The sequence below is a fragment of the Crinia signifera genome, chromosome 9, assembly GCF_055691185.1.
Source record: "Crinia signifera chromosome 9, ASM5569118v1, whole genome shotgun sequence".
Taxonomy (NCBI): domain Eukaryota; kingdom Metazoa; phylum Chordata; class Amphibia; order Anura; family Myobatrachidae; genus Crinia; species Crinia signifera.
In genome coordinates this window covers 93,746,568-93,766,966 of record NC_139225.1, presented here as the reverse complement: position 1 = coordinate 93,766,966, position 20,399 = coordinate 93,746,568, and the positions used below count along the sequence as shown (strand labels likewise).

The following is a 20,399-nucleotide window of genomic DNA, read 5'->3' as shown; positions in this document are numbered from 1 at the left end:
CGACCGACACGATGTCCATGTTTAACATGGTTTTCAATGGGAAATCGTGGACATCGCGTCGCGTGCGGGCACCTTTAGCCCGCATACGACGCGACCGACACGATTTTTTACCTCACGATGCCCACGATCAAGATCGTGGGCGCCGTGCTAGGTAAAGAGTACCAAATGATCAATTATCTGTTCTTTTATCAATTCAGCAACTACAAATCTAGTAATGCACTGATAAAGATGTAAATGCTCTAAAGCAGTGGTTCTCTGTGGGTCCCAACTCCATGTTGTCAGGCTAATGACCATTCTGTCTCTCAGCCATTGAGTGTCAAAACAATCATTTGAATGTATGTTACTTCAGACAATTGTGTCACTGTCTTAAGAGACCCAAGGAGTCATTAGGCAGCTCTACCCTCACTCCATTGCTCTGCCTCTCCTGTCCTGCGCAGCAGCAGCTGGTGCTGCCACTGCCACGTGCAGGCTGCACTCCTGGGTACATGTGTCCTCTCATGTACAGGCAGATATTCACAGGGGGTACACGGCTGGCAGCAACAGCAGTCCAGACTGCCAAGGGCGTAACTACCATAGGTGCAAGGGGTGCAGCTGCTATGGGGCCCAGAGGTGAAGGGGGCCCATATTTACTGTCTAAGTAATAGGTTTATATGAGGCTATGCTGCATTGAGCAGCATGACCCTCGCTACAATATAGGAGAAATAGACTTTGCAGCACAGTCTATACCTATTTGCCATACTAAACGCGCAGGTATGTTCATCGATATTGCAGCCCCCTTAACATGATCAAGTTTTGGGGAACTTGCTTTACAATTTTGACTATATAGCAAAACCGCACCATGTGCACACACCTTATTTTATAGACAAATAAATTCCTTAACTTTAAAACACAAATACTGTATTTATCTTTTCCTTAATGGGGCATACACATGGGTGAATTAAGCCCTATTTCTAAGTGATCTAACTAGATCGCTTAGAAATGAAGCACAATTCTCTGTGTATGTGTATGCCCCATAGCGATAGCAATGCATGGCCCTGCGTGCCACTAGAACACAGGCAGTGACAAATTGCTCAGCAGACGTCACTGATGCAGTGCTCTGTGCTGAGAGATCTGAGCAATTCGGTGTTGCTCAGCACAAAGCTGAACTCGTCCGTGTGTACGGGGCATAAGAATAGTATTGATGCGTTGTCCGTAAGCTACTCAGAAAATGACCTGTTGGGGATAAGAAAAAGGTATAACAAATAACAAACCAGTGGATTGTTTGTAATCATCTTCAGAAACAACAAAGCTGGTGTACCTGCAGGGGAGCTGCCCATAGTGGGAGATGCCCCCATTTATGCTGCACTTATATTTTGTTTAAATTAGTTGCTCAATGGAAAAACATAGGGCAAACATGCAGACTTTCCATCATGGCATGGGGCCAAAGCAAGAAATCAAATAGATTTATACATGTAATTTGAGGTAGGTGAACTTCTCTCAGTATCATGTCCTGCAGGCCAGCTGTCTCAGCTCCTTCCACAGGGCCAGGAAACCTCCGTTGGAAGACAGAGATCCTGTCTTTGCACTCCCACAAAACAGAAGATTTGATTTGTCAAACAGAGACCAGATCTGTCCGCAAGTGACTTTAGGCCAACGGTCTAGCTGTGCAGGCTAGAAACATGTAGGACTGAATATTGAAATACAACTTGGTCTACTTGTAATACTATTTTATTCATAAAATAAACCGCCTTTCTATTTAACGGAACTCAGACAAACTGTTCACAGCCATTGTCTTATAAATAGAATAGAGAGGACGCATTTAAACGTCCAAACACCTCTTTCAGGCTGAACATATCAAGTTCTTGTAGATTTAAAAAGCGACAATGTAACAATTGTGTAATACTGGATCTATGTTACACTCTCTGCTCCCAGAAACTGCGTGGAATCGGGATATATTTGTCTTTTATATCCACAACTTTTTAGGTCTAAACAGATATTTCTCCTCTGTACCCAAACCTGTAAAATTAACATTAACCTGAAAGCCCCAACCTGTATTATGCTTTCAGGTGCTTTGGTAAATAAAGATAATCCTGGATTTGGAAGGTAATTGTTCACTTTAATTGGTTGTTGATTATACTCAATTGAACATTTTTAACAATGCTTCCTGAGGTTTTTTTTTTATAAATAAGTTACTTAAAAAAAAAAAGGTAAAATAGAAAAGTTCAATGAATGTATGAATATGTAATAAAACACGTGGCTGATGAAGTTCCCAAAAGAAGATGTAAGTCTACACCATGCTTCCATAGACAGCAAGAAAATGAAGTTATAGCAGACAGTTGTATAAAAGTTGTGTAGTGTGAGCAGTTCTCATTTGTCCTCCTTTCCCTTGGTTTTCCTGTAAACCATTTCTCTGAAGCTGGACAGGATCTTGTTTTCCCTCTTGTGCCGCTCCTCCTGGTTGAAGGAAGCCAGCGCTCTCTTTTCATCTGCACTGTATATCTGGTTCTCCTTACGCAGACGCACAGCCTCCATACGCCGATGCCTGAAGTGAAAACAATGTCATTTAAGCATGTACACATTCCAAATATAAGGAAAAAATCTGAATCCTAGCTACAAGCGTTTTGCAATTGCTTGGGTAAAAGCACCTCTGCAGGGGGAATATATACTGATGGCCAGCGGTCAGTATGCCGGTGGTCAGTAGACATATCGGCATTATGATGATCAGAATCTTGACAATGGCTATGTCCAACGGCTTCGTGGCCATATAGGCGTGCCTTCGCTCCACGTATGCGGTCCGTTCACTTGGCTGCGTGCGAATGTGTATCCGAAGTGGAGCCTAAAGCTAATCCAACCTCCTCTCTCACAGCCCAATGCTAAGAGACCCTGGCATACTTCAAATCAGGATGTTTGGAGTTTGACTGCCAGCATCCCAACCAGGTGAAGTCCCATTGTGAGGTATTACCTGCCTATGGGACTGCCAAACTGGTAGGAAGCCATTCCCTGCCTGATCCTCAGCCCCAGCTGGCTTCTATGGGATGCAGCCAATGTAGTCCAAAGAAGTTGGTGTTTTGTGCATATGCAGTCCTATGGCCTCTTGTGCACATGCACCAGTACCAACGCCTGCTAGATTAATTCCATGGTTGTCATGCATAGCATTAATAGTGGCAGCCCCTTCCTACCAAAAGGGGGGCTGCCTCTATTTGAACACAGCAATATCATTTTCCCCCCAGTTTGTTTTAGTCGTTTCAGTTGATACAGCCAATTTAACAACTCAATGTTTTCGTTAGAAAAAAATAAAGCTTTAACAATACATTTATAAATGATGCTGAAATAGATGCCACCTACTGTACATTAAGCCCAGCCGAGTAACAGAAATATATACACACCTACTACCACTCATTACGTAGCCAGACTTCTCAAACGAGGCAATTTCATCACTTGTCAGGCCAATTTCACCTCTCCTTGGGATACGCTTGCCAGCCTTCACATATTCTGCCATCGCTGCACCTTCACCAGGTAGCAAAGCATGTCCATAGCTGTTGAAACAAATGTATTCTTTGATAAATCAAGTGAAATTCAAACACAGTGTGCCTGTTAGAAGAAAAGCTGCCGACGCCAGCATTTCAGCACCCAGAGGTGGCAAGAGGAAACGTGCGAAAAGTCACCCCACCCCCACTTGCAGTCCTATTGGAAACCTAATGGGCACTAGTTACTTATATGTGATGACATATACACAATGGCAGACATATACAAAGTTCAGTGAAAAATCCCTTTAGACACAAAAGATGAGCTGGAGACTGCAGGCAGGAGGTGGGGTATAGAGGAAAGCTTAGACTTCTTCATCTCCAATTATACTAGTATACCCCATGATGAAATAGAAAATGTACATTGCAAGTATTGTGAAACTGAAAGCTTTATTTTAATCTCCAGCTGCCTGGCTGACGTCATAGTATATATTTAATACACAAAGCTAGGCAATGGGAGACTTGAAAACTGTCATTTTACTAATTCTTGTGATGTAAAGACAGCCACTGCAGCGGAATAGAACGATTGTGGCCACTCACCACAGTGGGAGCTCACACTGACCGATAAAAGTGACCGACTAGTTTATGCATATAGTCTAAAAAATCTAAATCAATTTTGTCTTGGGTGAGAAACAAATAGACAATAGCATAAGAATAACCTCTGCCAGCCCACTGCTCCCACTCCTGAGGTTCTCCCTGGTGCAATATGTTGGCATGAGGCAAGAGTATGGCAGTGGCTGCAAATAGGTATCTGTACACACACACATAATATATACACATAATATACATATTTGGTATGCTCAAATTTGGATTAACATGCCAATGCAAGAACCTAAGAGTCTATTTTACCCAGAAAGAAAAGATCTGCCGAACTTTGTTCCAAACAATATATCGGTAAAAACTCAGACATTAGACTTACTTTAAGGGTTTATCATCTTGTGATAAATGGGTTATTGGCGCTTCTGGTCCAACAAATTCCACATCATCTATGTTCACTTCTGTGTGGAAATAAAATAAACATTTTTCTATTATTTGTTCTGTAGTGCTGAACATGGGAAAGAACTCACACCATTACATAAAATAAAAAATAGTTACAAACCAACATACACAATGTAACCTCAGATGCTGGATATTGCCAATCAGACATGGCCAAAACATTTGGGAAAGGATTCATCCTTGGTTTACCCACTTTTCCAATAAGCAGAACAGTGCCACAGCTCGCTACTTCCCTAGCACAATATACAGATGCTTTGAAGAGCGCCACAGTTTTCTGGGACTCCTCAAATAGAGATATGGGCCTCATGTGTTGAACCAAAGTCAGTCATAATTGCATGGAATTAAATGAATATATTCTCCTTTATTAATGCTCCGTTATTCCTGTTCATTCTTAAATAGCTAAGTGAACAAAGCAAATAGAGGGTGTACACTGTGCTGGTAAGTATAGATTACAATTTGAATAATGGGTGGGTGCCAATACAGGTTGAGTATCCCGTATCCGAGTATCCGTTATCCGAATTATTCCGAAAACCATACATTCACTGGGGACATTTGTAACAGCACTACTGGTGACATGATATGTAACTGGCACTATATATGTGCAAGAAAATGATTGCTTGGCATTCAAATTCAATATCTGAGATATGAAACAAAATTTGTTTCATGTTTTGAAACCTTGTTTTTTGAACAAATAAAATATATTTGTGTGTATTTTATGTGTTTATACAGCATACATGCAAGATACTTCAAAATACATAATTGAAATATTAAAATATTCCGAAATACGGAATAATCCGTTATCCAAAATTCTCCTGGTCCCGAGCATTTTGGATACGGGATACTCAACCTGTATTAATCAGATTAAAAATATTATTTATTACACAATAAAAAAGTATATAATCAATAAAAATTGGTGAACATATAGGTAACAACAATAGGTGGCAGTATAGTACTTTAGTATATGAAGCTTCTGGGAGGGAATCCTAGGAACGGATCTCATTTTTACTCCTTAAAGAAATATGGTACCGTATGGACTGATTTTTTTATACTCATTCCCTCCCAGAAGCTTCATATACTAAATTACTATACTGCCACCTATTGTTGTTACTTATATGTTCACCAATTTTTATTGATTATATACCTTTTTATTGTGTAATAAATAATCTTTTTAATCTGATTAATATTGGCACCCACCCATTATTTAAATTGTAATCTATACTTGCCAGCGCAGTGTACACCCTCTATTTGCTTTGTTCACTTCCCACGGGTGTGACAACCCGTTTTCCAGTACACAGCAGCTTTGACAAAGCAGCCCATTTTTTGCGCCTCCCACCCCGTGAAAACTTGTTATCCCCCACCACTTAAATAGCTAAGTGCCTGAAAAGATATGCCCGTACTTATGGTTTGGTTTAGTGGTTCTGCACTATGGTATCTAAGCAGCTTTTTTATAATAGATTGATGCAGGAGTTTGTAAAAAGCGCTAAAAAAAGGGGTAATTTAAAATAGGTAATGAACATCATGAATATATTATATAGAGTGGTACCTGTAAAAAAATCAGCGTTAGTATTAATGTTTACACCCTTTTGGGGAAGACATATGGATTGGATGATACTGGTACTGTCCCTGTACTGACCCTTGCGTGGTTCCGGTGGTGGTGGTATCTCCGTGTGGCAGGGCGCAGTGTCAGAGCTCCATTTTATAAGGATAGGAACATGCGCTTCCCACTTTTTTTTCCTTACTTCTGGAATAGAACTTCCGTTTTATCAATAAAGTTTTTCCCTATAAAAACCCACAATGTTGGAAAACCAAACCATCCTTGAAAAAGTGCGCAGGACGCACAAAACACGTTGGCCCCACGAGGAGGACACTGGCACCTGCTCCCACACCTGCCCTGAATCTCTGCAAACTTCCGGTAAACTCCCGACTTCCGGCAGTCACGGACGCGCAGTAACACAGCCGCAATACATCAAGCGGCAGCTCTGACACTGCGCCTGCCACACGGAGATACCACCACCACGGAAACCACGTAAGGGTCAGTACCAGTATCATCCAATCCATATAGGTCTTCCCCAAAAGGGTGTAAACATTACTACTAACGCTGATTTTTTTACAGGTACCACTATATAATATATTCATTACTTATTTTAAATTACCCCTTTTTTTTGTGCTTTTTACAAACTCCTGCACTGTACTTATGTATGACATGTTCCGAAGTATGCACAGTGCAAGGAGTCATATGCACAGACCCAGTATCTTCTCAGCCAAATGTAACTTCATTAGAAAGGTATTGTATGCAGTGTTTGCGGAATAACCATCACTTCCTTTAACCCTTAATTCCTTTGGAATGCTCCAATATCGTCTCACCTATTTTTAAAAACTCAACCTTGACCATTCCTCATCTGCTATCTTCTATCCCATCTCGATGCTCCGGTTTGCCTCCAAACTACTTGAGCGGCTTGTATACAGCTGTCGTTTCAGCATATCTCTTTGATGACTATCATTGATCCTCTTTAACCTAGCCTTCGCCCGCTGCACTAAAACTCCCCTGGTCGAAGTCACCATTGACTTGCTCTCAGACAAATCCAAGTGTCACTCTCAACTCCTCCATCCTTCACCCCAAACGTCCGTTCTCTGGGCCAATCCTGTCAGTTCTTGCAATGTAACATCTCTAGTATCAAGTTATTCCTCTCCCAGAGTGTGACTAAACTTATTATTTATTTACTGGACATCTCAAGGCTTAACTACATTTTGAGGCCACACTCGAAACTTGGCCACCTTCCACCTGCACATCATTTCACCTTTGTGTATCCCCCTCCCCTAAAAATTGTAAGCTTCTTGGAGCAGGGCCCTCTTATCTCCTATTCTTACAGCCCTCTTCTCTCTATTACAGCTCTTTCCTAGCTAGCAACCATCTATATCAGTCTTACCTCTCGCTTGTAGAAGTTATCTCTTCCAAAGGCTGCCCAACACTAGTAGCACACCAAGAACACTTGTTTTCTGACATCTCAGCTGTAGGGAGTATTGACAAATGTAGTGCAAATTGTTACCTGTGCTCGGTTTTAGTTTTTCAGTTACTGTGATATTTAGTACCATGTACCCTGTATTGTTGTAATGTGTGGCGAATGCATGGTGCTGTGTACCACTTGTGGTGCAGCAACAAGAACTGTAAAATCTGACCAGGTGTTTGGCTCCACCCAGAACCTACATGGTGGGATGTTATGAGGCAATATACGGAATAAAATACATACTTGTTCTTTCTACCCAGTTATCTTCATCCTTCGTTTCTTCATCATCGGACTCTTCGCTGCTCGATTCACTGGATTCCTTCCTGGCTTTCTTACCCTTCTTTTTCTTGGACTTCTTCCTATAAATAAAAAATGTCTCAGAGAAAACAAACTCGGAATGTCTACACACTGAAGTAGATAGTGCTCTACACTTTATATCAGGCATGTCCAAACTGTGGCCCTCCAGCTGCTGTGAAACTACACATCCCAGCATGTCTTGCCATAGTCTTACCATACCCTAATAGCAAAACAGTGGCAAGGCATGCTGGGACTTGTAGTAAAGTAGTAAAAGTGTTTTATTTCTGTTATTTTTCTATTGTGTCTTTATGTTCATTTGCGATTACGTTCCCTTAGACCAGCGGTTCTCAAACTGTGGGTCCTGACCCCAAAGTGGGTCCCGACCACCTCAGCATGGGGTCACGACTCCATGTTGCTGACCATCAGATTAATGTGTCTGTGGAGGGGGGACAGGGGATGACTCTTTAAGTAAACACCCTCTGCTTCCCCCTTCCATCCCCATTTCCCCCCTTTTCCATCCCCTTATTACCCACTGCCTCCCTGTCACAATAGCGGTCACTTCACTAGCCACACTTCTGGTGGCCATTCTGTCATAACCTGCTGGGGTCCTGTAATAATTTTTATGGTCCGATGGGGTCCCAGAGCAAAATAGTTTGAGAACCCCTGCCTTAGACTGACAAACAAGATAACATCAGTTCATTTTTTTCATTAAACGCACAATTTGAATTAATTTGGTTTTGTGTATTTAACATAATTTTATTAAGTTTTAATTTAAAATACAATTAAAACGGTCTCAGCATTGATGTCACCAACCACCAGTAGTGGTTGGGCGGGGATTCCGCTCCCAAGTGATGGGCGCACGCAAGCGTGCGAACACTCACGCATCTCCATCTGGCGATTCCCAGCACTCACTGCGAGGCGCTCCATCTGTACATCTTTATTCTGTTACTGAAGCTTAGTTATTAAAGCTACTTTGGTTGACATTGTGATTACCACATGAATAATTGTCAGCTTAAAGTATTGAAAGGACTACAATTGTACAATGAGTGGAAAGTATTACAAGAACTACAGTCGTACAATGATCTAAATCACACTTGGATGTGGCACACTGCCATGGCTCTACACAGCCTTGCTGGGAGTCATGGCTGTCTACTTAACGACTATTAGTGATATACTTGTTGTAGATACTAAAACAGATTTGAGCAGCTGCTATATAAGCATTTCAGACTTCCGGACCAGTTATACACTTTTTCTGCATACTGTAGATACTCCAACTTGTCTGTTTGCTCTGGCTGGGTGGGGCAATGGATTGAATGTGCAGAGATTCTGCCAGCTTTTGCACACTGCATATATTATTCAGCTCTAAGCCATTTATTGTACTCTGCAAGCTGGCTGTGACCAGGATCTTCTACGCTTTCCTTCTTCCAGAGTGTGAGCTCATCACCAATTATTTTTGCACTTCAGATATTTTCATATTCTCTATAAGGATTACCACAAGGAATGGTGCCATTAAACAATATTGGACGAGAACTCTTCTTAATCTGTCTATGATTGAAGAATATTCAAGTATACTTTTTTTGTGACTTTTTCCTAAACAGACGTCTTATTTTTAAGTTACGCATATAAATAGACCTAGTAGTGTTTAAGCTTTACACTACATTTTCTATTTTACATACATTCTAGTTAATGTATAGGTATTTACAATACATTAAAAAAGGGGATTTTTGGTTCTTACCTGTAAAATCCTTTTTTCAGAGGCCAAGGTGGATGCTGGGGTATGGGTATTCCGGGCTGGAGGTCCGGGCACCAAGGAGTACAAACTTCTTGTGGCTAGTGCAGCCCCAGGCTCCGCCCCCCTAATACCCCTTCCTGTCCTCAGAGACCAGTTTTTTAACTTTAACAAGCCGAGGAACAGGTATAGGAGAGGGGAACCATTCAACTTTTGAACATTCAAAAACCAGAACACTAAAATGTGAACTATAACTATAACTGCAAGATTTGGAGCGGTAGGGCGGGCGCCCAGCATCCACCTTGGCCTCTGAAAAAAGGATTTTACAGGTAAGAACCAAAAATCCCCTTTTTTCTTACGGCCAGTGGTGGATGCTGGGGTATGGGACGTCCTAAAGCTGTGTCCCTAAGGGTGGGACCGCTCCTGAGCTGCACTGAGGGCACCCCTGCCAAAGGCCGCATCGGCCGAGGCAAAGGTGTCGAATCGATAGAATTTAATGAACGTATGAGCCGAAGACCACGTGGCTGCCCTGCAGATGCTCTCCGCCGAGACCCCTGCCCTCAGGGCCCACGATGCCCCCACAGACCGGGTGGAGTGCGCCCTTATCGAATGCGGTACTGGTCGTCCCGCCAACAAGTACGCTTGCCTTATGGTCGACCTTAGCCACCTAGCCAATGTGCATTTTGAAGCAGGCCAACCCAGCTTCCGGGCATCAAAGAGGACAAAGAGAGAATCAGATTTTCTTATCTGTTCAGTTCTGGTCACATAAATCTTTAGGGCTCGAACAACATCCAAAGAGACATCGTTATCCCGCGATTCTGTGGTTGTTTTATACACTGGTACTACTATTTCCTGATTTATATGAAATCGGGATACAACCTTTGGGAGGTAGTCCAGTCTAGTTCTAAGAACTGCTCTATCTTCATGAAAGATGAGCAATGGGACCTTACAAGAGAGGGCCCCTAAATCCGACACTCTGCGCGCTGACGCAATGGCTAGTAAGAAAACAGTCTTCAGAGTGAGCCATGAAAGAGAAACCGATTCCAAGGGTTCGAATGGGGCCTTCATCAAACTCTTCAGCACCAAGGTAAGGTCCCATGGGTTTGCCGGTGGACGTATGGGAGGTTGTAGGTGAAGAGCTCCCTGTAGAAAGGTATGGATCGTAGATGACGTAGCGATCTTCCTCTGGAAAAGGACAGAGAGAGCCGACACTTGAACTTTCAAGGATGAATGGCTCAATCCCATGTCCAAGCCTGCTTGTAGAAATCCTAAGACCCTATCCAACCTGTATATCCTTGGGTTGAACCTCCTGGGCTCACACCAGAGAAAATACCTTTGCCAGACTCTGTGGTACACCCTAGCTGACGATGGTTTTCTTGCCGCCAGCAGGGTCTTGACCACTGTAGGGGGAAATCCTCTTCTGCTTAGGATCGACTCTTCAATAGCCACCCCGTCAAAGCCAGCCTGGCTAAGTCGGGGTGTAGACACGGTCCTTGTGACAGGAGGTCTGGCCGGAGGGGCAATGGAACCGGTGGTGCCATGGCCATCTGTAACAGGTCTGGGTACCATGATCGTCTCGGCCAATTCGGGGCCACTAGGATCATGGTCACCCTCTCTCTCTTGAGGCGTCGAAGTAGCCGGGAGATTAAAGGGATTGGTGGAAATGCAAATACCTTTTGAAAAGGCCAGGGGGCCGATAGTGCGTCTACCAGACACGCCTGTGGGTCCCTTGTCCTGGCTCCGTACCGGGGGAGTTTTTTGTTGTGTTTTGAGGCCATAAGGTCGACCTGTGGCATTCCCCACTGACCTGTCAGGATTGTGAACACTTCTGGATGGAGGGACCATTCCCCTGAGTGGATCGTCTGCCGACTCAGGAAGTCCGCCTCCCAGTTCAACACTCCTGGAATGTATACTGCCGACAGGGTGAGTAGGAATTTCTCTGCCCATATGAGGATCTGGGTCACTTCCCGCATGGCCGCTCGGCTCCGGGTCCCCCCCTGATGGTTCACATATGCGACTGCCGTCGCGTTGTCTGATTGTATTCTGACTGGTTTTCCGTGAAGAAGGGTTCCTGACTGCTCGAACGTCCGGGAGATGGCCCTTAGTTCCAGCACATTTATTTGTAGCTTTGTTTCCTTTTGAGACCAGAGGCCCTGGAATGACTGATCTAGGGTTACAGCCCCCCAGCCTACCAGACTGGCATCCGTTGTCACAATGATGTAATTGTGGTTTGCAAAGGACTTTCCCTTTTTCAGATTGTCTGACAGCAGCCACCACTGTAGGGACTGTCTGACCATGTTTGATATGATGAGGAACTGTCTTTTCAAATCCGCGTGTGATCGGTTCCAGCGAGACAACAAGGCCAGCTGGAGTGTTCGGGAGTGGAACTGGCCGAATTCCAGCATTGGAAACGTGGATACCAGTTTCCCCATTAGTGTCATACAGAGATGAACTGACACCCTGCTTTGCGACAGAAAAACCTGGACTTGTGAGTGAATGTCCTGTATCTTCTTCTTGGGAAGAAACACTCTCTGGGTCTCTGTATCTATTAGTGCCCCCAGATGAACCATGGTGGATGAGGGAGTCAAGCTGGACTTCTTCCAGTTGATTATCCACCCGTGAGATTGGAGCATGTCCAGCGTCATCTGGAGGTGGGCCTGAATCTCCTCCTGTGACTGCGCTACTATCAGTAAATCGTCCAGGTACGGAAGAATTCGAATGCCTAGGAGGTGCAGGCGAGCCGCCATCACCGCCATGACTTTCGTAAACACCCGGGGGGCTGTTGAGAGTCCGAACGGGAGCGCACGAAATTGAAAATGGCGATCCAGTATCGCGAATCTGAGGAATCTCTGATGCTCCTGCTTGATTGGAATATGCAGATAAGCATCTTGTATGTCCAGAGAGGTCATCAGGTCTCCTGGTTCTAGAGTGCTTAGAATGGAGCTTAAAGATTCCATCCTGAATTTTGGGACCCTCAGGAACGTGTTGAGTTTCTTGAGATTCAAAATCGGGCGGAAGGACCCGTCTGGTTTGCTGACCAGGAACAGGTTTGAATAGAAACCCGTCCCCCTTTGGGAGTGTGGAACCGGTATAATCACCTTCTGTTCCAACAGAGTTGAGACTGCAGTCTCGAGGGCTCTTGCCTTGAGCGGGTCCTGTGGCAGGCCCGTTGTAAAGAATTGTGTTGGGGGTCTGGAGCAAAAGGTCAGAGCATACCCTTGCAATACTAGATCCAACACCCAGGAGTCCGATGTGGAACCTGACCAGGTCTCCGCAAACTCCAGAAGGCGACCCCCCACCCATGGCACTTTCTTGGTGTGCCCGGCGTCAGGCCGCTGGCTTTTCCGCCTGTTTTGGGGCCTGGCGACGAGCTGCCCAACCCTGCTTGGGCTTGGACTTCTGCGTCTTTTGTGAGGGCTGTTGAGCCCTAGTTGGCCAGGATCCTGTATACTGTGATCTGCCCCTGGAGGGACGAAAAAACCGAAAAGCCTGTTGCCTAGGTTTTGCAGTTCCTGTGGGCAGAAAAGCCGACTTTGAGGCTGCAATGGAAGTGACAATCTTGTCCAATTCCGATCCAAAGAGGATGCCCCCCGTAAAAGGTAGTGCCTCCAAGGCCTTCTTTGAATCATTATCGGCCTTCCAAGATCTGAGCCAGAGGGCTCTGCGTGCGGCCACCGATACTGCCGAAATTTTTGATGCAAAAATTCCTGCATCCAACACTCCCTCACTTAGGTAGGAACTAGCCTCTCTAATATTGTCCACAAAAGACATCAACTCAGATCTTTTAGTCCCTGACTGCAGGCCCTCCAAGAGCGCATCTGCCCAGTGTGCTATAGCTCTGGTTGTCCAGGCTGCCGAATAGCTAGGCCTAACTGCAGCCCCTGCGTTAACATATATGGACTTGAGGAACTGATCCAGCTTTTTATCTACTGGATCTTTTAAGGATGTTACATCAGGTATGGGCAGGGCCGTTGCCTTAATTAGCCTGGTAACGTGGGCGTCCACCTGAGGGGGTTCGTCCCATTTCTTGTGGCTGTCTGGGAGAGGATAAAAGGAAGAAATCCGCTTGGACACCAGGAATTTCCTGTTAGGATGTTTCCAGGCCTCTTCAAACAGGTCATCCAACTGCTTTGATTTAGGGAAAAAGGCACTATCCTTCTTTTTGCGTTTGAACACTGGTTCAGTATCTATCCCCTCTGCAGCGGCCTGAGTATCCGGCTCCTTAATGTTAAAGGTGAGCCGTATCAATTTAATTAGACTATCCACTCTGGATTGAGACATGTGATCCTCAGTATCAGCGTCCACATCATCCACTAAATCAATGGCGCCCCCATCTTGGTCGTCCCCAGTTCCATCGGCATCATCATCTGTGTCCTGTGGGAGAGGCTGAGTTGCCTCACGTCTGGACGGTCTATTTGAACTAGACCCTGTCAGGACATTTTGTAGTGAGGATGAAACCTGCACCAAACCCTGGACTGACTGAGATAGACCTGCTACCCATGCTGGTTCTTGCTGGGGCTGGGCTTGGGGTGCCGGTACGGCAGCGGGGTTACGTGACGCTGCCAGCTGGGAAGCTAATTCCCTCATCGCAGAGGACAGGTCTGCCGCCCAGTCCGGTCTGCAGGGAACATCCGCATTGGGTTGCGAACTAGGCCCCGGCTGAGAGCAACGGTCACAGAGGCCTGCGTGGTTCTGCTCTGCACTAGCAAAATTTTCTTTGCACACTGTGCAAGTATATGCATGCAACGCTGGAGCGGGACCAGGCCTACGGGATTTCCCCTTTGCTGACATGATATGTGTATGTATCGCAGTAAATTAGTAACCTGAGTTAACTAAACACCAGCGCTATTGTATGTGGAATTGTCAGTCACTATATAAACGAATAAGTGACCTAATACTGCACTCTCTGGCACTTCTACAGAGAGAGATGTGGTATATGAATACTCACATTAACATAACAAACTGTGAAAAATAACAAAGACAGAAAAAAACACTGCAGTATACAACTCCTCACACAACCCATACACACAGGATTCGGCACTTTGTTTCCTGCACCTACACCATAAAAGTGAGGTGAGGATAATACAACCTGTCACTGATAACAGTGGAGGCAAAGGGGGGCGATTTCTTTAGCTCCTCTCCGTTTAGCAGGCAGGTAGCAAGTAAGCTAAAATGGCCCCCGCTGTGACACAGGTGGGAGGAGAGGAGCGCTCGCGGCGGGAACCCAGGACAGGCTATTGCCGCGAGCAGGGGGGCGGAGTTTTCTTATACTCCGTCCCCTCCTGGAACCACCAGCGTAACTCTCTAAACGGCGCCTCCTGAGAGAGATATGCTTACGCAAAAAACCATGGTGGTCTAGCGGTTACTCAGCATGAGCTGAGTACTGCTGCCAGGCCTCCGGCGGCGCCCCTCCGCCGGCGGTGTGAGCCGCGACTCCGGCTCCCTCACAAGTGAGAAGCCGCTTACCTGCGCTTCTCCCGGCTGCAGCTCCCTCCAGTGCCTGAGGTGTCTGGTGTGAGCGGCCGACAGGTCCGTCCACCAGACGCCGGGAGAAGCTCTGCCGTCAGCCGCAGCAGCGCTGCGCTGCCGGCTGTGTAAAAATAAAACACACAGCAATAAAAAAAAAAAAAAACTGAAGTAAATTAGGGCTAAAAATGCCCTCTCCTTAGCGAGGTGCCTGTTCCTCAGAGCACCAAGGAAAAAAACTGGTCTCTGAGGACAGGAAGGGGTATTAGGGGGGCGGAGCCTGGGGCTGCACTAGCCACAAGAAGTTTGTACTCCTTGGTGCCCGGACCTCCAGCCCGGAATACCCATACCCCAGCATCCACCACTGGCCGTAAGAAAAAGAAGGTTTACTTCTAAGAGATTTGGTCCATAACTTACTTCTTTCTGTGTTTTTTCTTCTTTTTCTTTGATTTCTTTTTTGTATCTTTGTCTAAAAACAAAAAATAAAATAGATGAGGAAGGCGATCTGTAGAGAAGGTAAGGAAATACCATAACTATTTGTAATGGTGGATCGCAGGGGTGACATTTAATCAATGCTGGTTATAGTGCTCATTAGTGTAAAGGGACAGTCACAACACAAAAGTCTCACTTCAGTTGGGGGTTGGGGGGGGGGGGGGGGGTGTGCGAGCTGAAATGCTGGTGTCGGCAGCTGGTCACATCTGACAGGAGCAACAATTGAAAAGCTCCATTGGGTGGGCAGGAAAGACTGCCTTAATGCTACAGCATAGGTGTTCAGCCCATCACTTGAACAAAAAAAATTCCTGGAAGATTTGAGATGAACGGTTTTAATCTTCTGGGGAAAAAAAAGTTTTTACCAGTCTATCGGTTACAGAAATACAAAAATGTAATTATTCTACCTGAGGTCACATACTGTACGATCTGGAATGAGACACTGAGCTGAACTACTTAACACAAATTGCAGACATCAACTCTAGGCAGCAATCTAACAAAATGAGCGCTTGAAGAAAAGTAACGTTTACCACTGTCAGACTCTGAGACGCTCTCACTGTCTTCTGAGTGCTTTTTACGCTTTTTTTTCACCGATTTTTTCTTTTTTTTCTTCCTTCTCTTTTCTTCTACAAAGTCATAGATAAAAAAGAGAAATGCTTGTGAAACCTAAAGAAGCCAATACAAATCCAGAACATAAACAGCACTAAAGGAAAAGAGAAAGGCTGTATGAACCTACCTTCTGAAGAGTCAGAGCTACTGGACTTTTTCGATTTCTCCTCCTCTTCTACAGGTGTGTGCTCGTCTGAGCTGAGGAAGCAAATGGGTGAGTTTAAAACAAGATGGTTTTCGAATAAAAACTTACTACACAATAAAGGAGTACAAGGACTTACTCTGGTTCAGGTACTTTTGGTGAAACGCCCCAAACTTCTGGTGCTCCCAATTCCCCGATCCTCTCTCTTTCATTAAGTCGTCTGGAGAGAAATAAAATTACATGAAAACTTAATATTGGAATACCAAATGACTTCAGTATATGGAGTTGCGTGCTCAATTCTACTAGTTTTGGGACACTTTTAAAAGAGTGTCTGCTTTGATAGGTTTGTTATTGTGTGTAAACTCGATGGAATATGGTTGGGTGTGTTGGGCTAAGGTTCCATAAAATGATAACCTGGCAACGCTGCAAGGATGTTTGGTGTAAAAACTACAAAACTAATTTTATTATATTAAATAATACCCCTTTCAGACAATGGGCAGTATTCAATGAGAAAAATTTGCCTTGTTTTATGGCGAGTTTGTGCTTTTCTCGCGTTGGACGGAGAATTTTGGTCTCAAAAAGCGAGCAACCCTATTCAATGTGCACTTCTCGCCGTCTTTCTGAGTGATTTTCGCAGTGTCTCTCCGTGTAGCAATTCTCCATCTTTTCATAGAGAAGTGGAATGTGAACTTTTTAAATAAAAGTTTTTTTGTTTTAATTTTGGTGTAAAAAAATAAGGAATTTTAATCTGTGAAAGGGCATGCTATTTTTATTCATGTGCTTATAGCACATGAATATATATTTAATAAAAAAATATATATATATATATATATATATATATATATATATATATATATATATATATATATATATATATATATATATATATATATATATATATATATATATATATATATATATATATATATTTTTTTTTTTTTTTTACACAGAGCAGCCAGCAGGGGGCCGAGATTAGATATTCATATATTCACTGCACCCGATCATTACATATGCACGATCGGGTGCAGTGAATACCTGGCCCCCTGTTGGCTCTCCCAGGGGGGCAGCCTGTGCTGCCTGGCTTCCGGGGAAGCCCACCTCCCCCCCACATACGTTCTGGGGCAGGCAGGGAGACTTCCATCTCCCTGCCTGCCACCATCCTTGGGCTCCCTGCGGCGTCACCTCATACGCCGGATTGGCTGATACTCACCGCAAGGGGCGGCGAGTATCAGTCACATTGAATAGTGTATAAAGTGCCGTGACGGAGGGTCTCCAAACATGGAGAATCTCCGCAAAAACACGGCGAGCGAAAAAAAATGCTCGCATGCACAGAGAATAATCACACTGAATACTGCCCAATAAATGCCGGGTCGGACCTGGGATCGGGACACAGGTCCCTCCCGGATGCCACCCGGCATTTGCTGTCGGAAAGCTCCCGAAGCGACTTGGCTTACTGCCGCGTCGCTGAGGTCAGTCGGGGGCATAGGCACTTCATCGGTGGGCGGGGGAGGAGGCAACACTTGGAGAGGACGCCATTTCCAAACACTTCATCCCCCATATTATGAACGGGTTTTTCACATTTTGTTTTTAAAACATTACTATCCAAGTAGGCATAGAGTGCGAATATAATGCATTTGGCACCATACCATGATACGGACGAGGTACACTCACAACATAGACAGGAAAAAAACAAGAAAAACTCATGTCGACCATAAGCTTGTGTCAACCTTTTGTCAGTGTCGACCTTGGGTATGTTGATCATTTCAAGGTGTCGACCTAGTCACTGTTGACTTAGACACTGTCTACCATTTATACCGTAATCCACTGTCCCTCTTGGCAAAACTCTGTTTTCCCACCATATTAAATATCACAAAGATTTGAAACAATCTATGCTTCTTTTGTGGGTTGTGATCTATCAGCTCATAGTCTAGATATATTCCAATCTACTCATGAAGACATTCCTTGCACAATACGCTAAGTCATGATACATACATACATATACATCTTGTGGTTTATCTTCTTAATGCATTTAATTTTATTCATTTTTTTATACTTAATTTTTTTTATAAAAAAAAAAAATTGCAATGCAAAGAGTAACATGGAATAGAAAAGGAAGGAACCGAACCATGAAATGGATCAAAGGTGGCAGGAAGATTACAGGGCACAAGCATTTATTATGGCAGAAACATTCGCACTAGTCAAGTTTACTTGATTATGAATAGTCAAATAATGTGGATAGGTAAAATACAATACAGATGTAGAGGCAGCACCAGCAGGAGCAACATAAATAGTGGAGAAGTCATGCCAAGTAGTGAAGAAGCAATAATCAAAACCTCAGTTTGAACATTGGAGAAGTTCAATATTGGAAGCCATGGATCGTCGAGATCCGGCCGTGAGCTTCACAATTCACGGCTGTTCTCGGCAAAACAAGCCCGACTGCTTTTAAAGCCAGGCTTGTTTTGCCGAGATGCCTGTTCAATGCTGTCGGGAAAGACAGCATTGAAAAGGTGCCCGCCACTATTTCCCCAGTAGGAAATAGTGGCGGGGGATTGAATACCCCCATTTAACTGATTGTGGCCATAAATTTTGAAGGAGCTGACCTGATTCTCAGTCAATGGTTCTTTGACCAAGGCAAACATTAAAAAGGGACAGCAGACACCTTGGGTGGGTGCTATTAGAGATTGAAAAATAATCAGAAAGCAACCCATTGCTTAGTCTACAGGCAGAGAGGTGATCATATAATGTAAGGGTTGTATGAAAAAGCCAAACCAGGTAAGGATCTTTGTCATAAAAAGCCAAACATGACTATGCTAGATATGTCTTCCTCAGGGGAGGGGGCTTGGTATAAAAGTTATTGCTACACAAAGTACTACCACTGGCTTCATGATGAAGCTCTATGATGGCACAACATATGTGTGGTTATGTGGTACAGATCTCCAACTACGCCTGTAAATGCATCACCTATGGGGCAGATGTACGAAGCCAGATGGAGTACTGGCCAAGCACCTGAGTTTGAAGCGGATTGGTTAGTACTTTCTTTCCAAGGCTTAATATACAGCTGCCCCTGTGTGGTTATTATCCCAGCACACTGACGGACGCTTCACATCTAGCCCCTGGCTACGTACCTGGCTATGAAGGCCTCCTGCCTCTGCCGCAGCATCTCCTCCTTCCCCTTCTCGTAGTAGCTCCCCCACGGCTTGCTGTGATGCGGCCGGCTGCTGCTGCTGGAGGGGGCTCGGTCTCTGGAACGGCTGCGGCCATTGCTGATGCTACGCTCCCGGGAACGTCTCGTTTTCCTGTCCGGAGACCTGTCACCGCTGTCACGGCGCCGCTTCCGGGGGGAGACCGGACTGTGGCTCCGAGATCGGTGTATCGGCGCCATGCCCGGCTATCACCAGCTGTTTACACTTCCTACACTACAACATCCCCTGCGCCGGAAGCACTGCCACTGCGTGACGTCAACCGCTGGGCGGGTCAACAGGCAGGTGGGCGTGACCGGCGAATGAGAATAAGAACTCGGAACCTCTGGGACTAGTAGTGTGGCGCTTGTCGTGATTGCTACAAAAGCTGCGACTAAATATGTAGACACACCCACACACACAAAAATAGCTAAGCAGCGCTAAATTATATTACATTTGATTGGATGTTTTACATTGTATTATCAGATGCGGTCTAGAAGCATTAGGTCGACCACTATAGGTGGACAGTCACTAGGTCGACACCTGAATAGGCCAACATGGTCAATATGTTGACACAAGGCAAGCATTAGGTTCACATGGGTAAGGTCAACATGGGTTTTTATATTTTACTATCTAAGTGGGTGTAGAGCCCACTTTTGAATTCAGGGAGACATTGGGCGGGATGTACTAAGCTGAAAATGTGGTAAAACCCCTGTTTTATCGCATTTTCATATGTACTAAAACCCAGCCGCCACGTTAACGCAGGGCAGGTTATCACCTAGGGATGGCCGTCGCTGCCATTGCCATCGATGGTTACCATCGATAGCAATTCTGCCACTGGCCCTCGATAGTGCTAAACTATACAATGGATGACCATTGATATTTTTACACATCGATGGTCATCCATTGTATTTGATTTATTGGCCTGTGGGCCAATCAAAACACAGGGGGCGGGACTTTGGGAGTGTCGGGGTGGAGCTATGT

The 20,399-nt window shown here is 44.7% G+C and overlaps 1 protein-coding gene across 2 annotated transcripts; it reads right to left on the bottom strand.

Moving 5' to 3' along the window:
• Nucleotides 1–1,689: 1,689 nt before the first annotated feature.
• On the bottom strand, nt 1,690–19,697 carry NKAP (NFKB activating protein). 2 transcript variants are annotated; one of them, XM_083159396.1, is made up of 9 exons: nt 19,362–19,697; nt 16,376–16,456; nt 16,222–16,292; nt 16,016–16,111; nt 15,414–15,465; nt 7,748–7,863; nt 4,423–4,501; nt 3,366–3,515; nt 1,690–2,521 (listed from the first exon to the last, which is right to left on the bottom strand). In XM_083159396.1, exons 1-9 carry the CDS (start codon nt 19,616–19,618, stop codon nt 2,347–2,349), a joined length of 1,077 nt encoding a protein of 358 aa, XP_083015522.1. In that variant the 5' UTR covers nt 19,619–19,697; the 3' UTR covers nt 1,690–2,346. The 2 variants fall into 2 exon arrangements, with proteins under 2 accessions (XP_083015522.1, XP_083015523.1); XM_083159397.1 differs by having other exon boundaries at nt 16,016–16,108.
• Nucleotides 19,698–20,399: the final 702 nt, after the last annotated feature.